At 36.6% G+C, this 2,500-nt stretch overlaps 1 protein-coding gene across 1 annotated transcript in view; it reads right to left on the reverse strand.

Moving 5' to 3' along the window:
- Positions 1-2,500, reverse strand: part of LOC122261529 (putative G protein-coupled receptor 63) — a 20,920-nt gene that overhangs the window by 1,423 nt on the left and 16,997 nt on the right. Inside the window, exon 2 of the mRNA XM_043029225.2 lies at positions 1-1,066. This exon is cut by the window's left edge and continues 1,423 nt beyond it. Coding sequence (XP_042885159.2) covers positions 1-799 — 799 coding nt within the window. The 5' untranslated portion in view covers positions 800-1,066. The remainder of the gene's footprint in view (positions 1,067-2,500) is intronic.

The following is a 2,500-nucleotide window of genomic DNA, read 5'->3' on the forward strand; positions in this document are numbered from 1 at the left end:
CAACCGTCACGAGGGGCCGACGGGCGCAGGAGGGATTCGCCGCGTCCCCCTGCGCCGAAGGAATGACTCCAGCGCAGGACGAGTCCCTCCGGCTCTCGCTCGAGTGGATCTTGGCGGAGTTCTGGCGGATCTTGAGCAGGATCCCCGCGAAGCTGAAGCTCATCACCAGCACGGGCAGGAGATAGATGACGAGGAAGGTGAAGCTGACGAAGACGAGGTCGCCGGGGGGGCGCGACTCCCTCGGCCGCCACTCGCAGTGCGTGAGGCCGGGGGGCAGTGGCAGGGACGTGTAGACGCCCAGGCCGACGAAGGGCGGCAGAGACACGGCCAGACTCACCACCCAGGAAATGGCGATGATGCAGCACGTGATGCACGGGGTGAGGACCTCCTGCTGGCGGACGATGATGATGTAGCGGTCCACGCAGATGACGGAGAGGGCAGCCACGCCCTGAATCTGCATGACGCTCAGCATGAAGGCGTGGGCGCTGCACATAGGAGAGGGAAGGAGCCATCCTCCTCCGGCCAACGTGATGAGGTCCAGCGGGAGCAACAGCAGAAGGATGACGGTGTCAGACAGCGCCATGGCAGCCAGCAGGAGGTTGATGGCAGACCTCATGGCAGCGGATCGACACACCAGGATCACCACAATGCCGTTGCCAATCCCGCCGACCAGAGCCATCACCACGCCCACGAACCCTAAGAACGCCCGCTCGCCCACGGGCACGCTATCCCCCCAGCTGTCGTTGCTAGACCCATTACCCAATCCCACGGCCGTCGAGCCTATTTCAGACCACGTCATTGTCTCCGATTTCCTACAGCATACCGCATCCGAATCACAAACCCCAAAGGAATTTCAACTCTCAAACCTTTTCATAGAAGATATCTCATCCTTTCCTATATATCTCGGAGGAATTCACAGAGAAATGACCCATGATTCATCGGGAGAACAACAAAATCACACGGAAAATCTTAAACTAAAATTAGATAACACAGTTGAAGGGGATTTGTCCTCAGGAACACTTCTGGCTTGGCTCTTGTGTCAACGCCTTCCTCTCGCTATTAGTTTCTGTGAGGAAAGGAGGAAAATAGCCTCATTAATATAACAAAAGGGAAGCGTGTGTTATTATCTATAATAAGTTGTTGTTTTTTATAATAATTATTACTAGTTTATATTTTTTCTTCTTTATCATTGTTATCAAGATCATTATCTTCATTATTGTTATTATGATGTCAAAGTTATTATAATTTTCCTGTATATTTATCATTACTGTTATTGTTATTATCATTGTTATTATTATTATTATTATTATCATTATCATTATTATTATTATTATTATTATTATTATTATTATCATTATTATTATTATTATCATCATCATCATTATTATGATTATTATTATCATCATTATTATTATCACTATTATCATCCTTCTTATCATTAATATTATTGTTGCTATCCTAATCATTACTACTATTATCATCATTTTTCATCATTATCACAACTAACATTATCATCGTCGTTGTTGCTGAATAATAATATATTAAAAATTAGGGTAATGATAATGAAAATCAATATTGATAATGATATAAATAATGTTAATAATGATAATGATAACAATAATGATAGTAATACAAATATTTATGATAACAATACCATTGATAATAATATCATGAGAGTAATAACAGTAAAAAAAGGGGAAAAAAGTCATCATTAGGGTAATAATAGTGATAATGATAACAATGGCGATATTTCAAAAAGATGATAATGATAACAATCATAATGATTATAACAGTAATGGTAATAATCACATTATTGATGATAATAACAATGATATTGAGAATGCTAAGTAAAAATAATAGGAATAATACTGTCAATAATGATGCTGATGATAACAGAGATTATGATAATGATAATGATGATAAGTATAACGATGATAGGATAATAAGAATAATGTTAATGATAAGAAGAAGAATGATGAAGATATTTATCATTGTTGTCATTATCATTATGATAACATATATGATAATGTGGATTGTGAAGATGACATTGATGAAGATTATCATAATGAAAATAATGATAATAATGAAAGTGCATTACTCGTATTAATCATAATGATTATGATCATGATATGGATAATCTTAATGACAATAGTAATCATAATGATGGTAAAATTGGTAATGATTATGATTATCATGATAAAGACGAAAGTATTGTTAATGATAATCATTATAGTGATAATAAAAATAACAACAATAGTGGTTGTAATAACATAGATTTTGATGATAATGATAACAATTATCACAATTCTAATAACACAAAAAAGATATTGATGATAATAATGATAATGATGAAAATAATGATAAAGATAATAGTAATAATAACAATAATGATAATGATAATAATAGTAATAATAATAATAAAACAATAATAATAATGATAATAATACTAATAATAATAATAGTAATAATGATAATACATATGTTGATAATGAAAACACGA

This window comes from Penaeus japonicus, unplaced genomic scaffold (assembly GCF_977035675.1).
Source record: "Penaeus japonicus unplaced genomic scaffold, GWHDUDI00000001_assembly GWHDUDI00000035, whole genome shotgun sequence".
Taxonomy (NCBI): domain Eukaryota; kingdom Metazoa; phylum Arthropoda; class Malacostraca; order Decapoda; family Penaeidae; genus Penaeus; species Penaeus japonicus.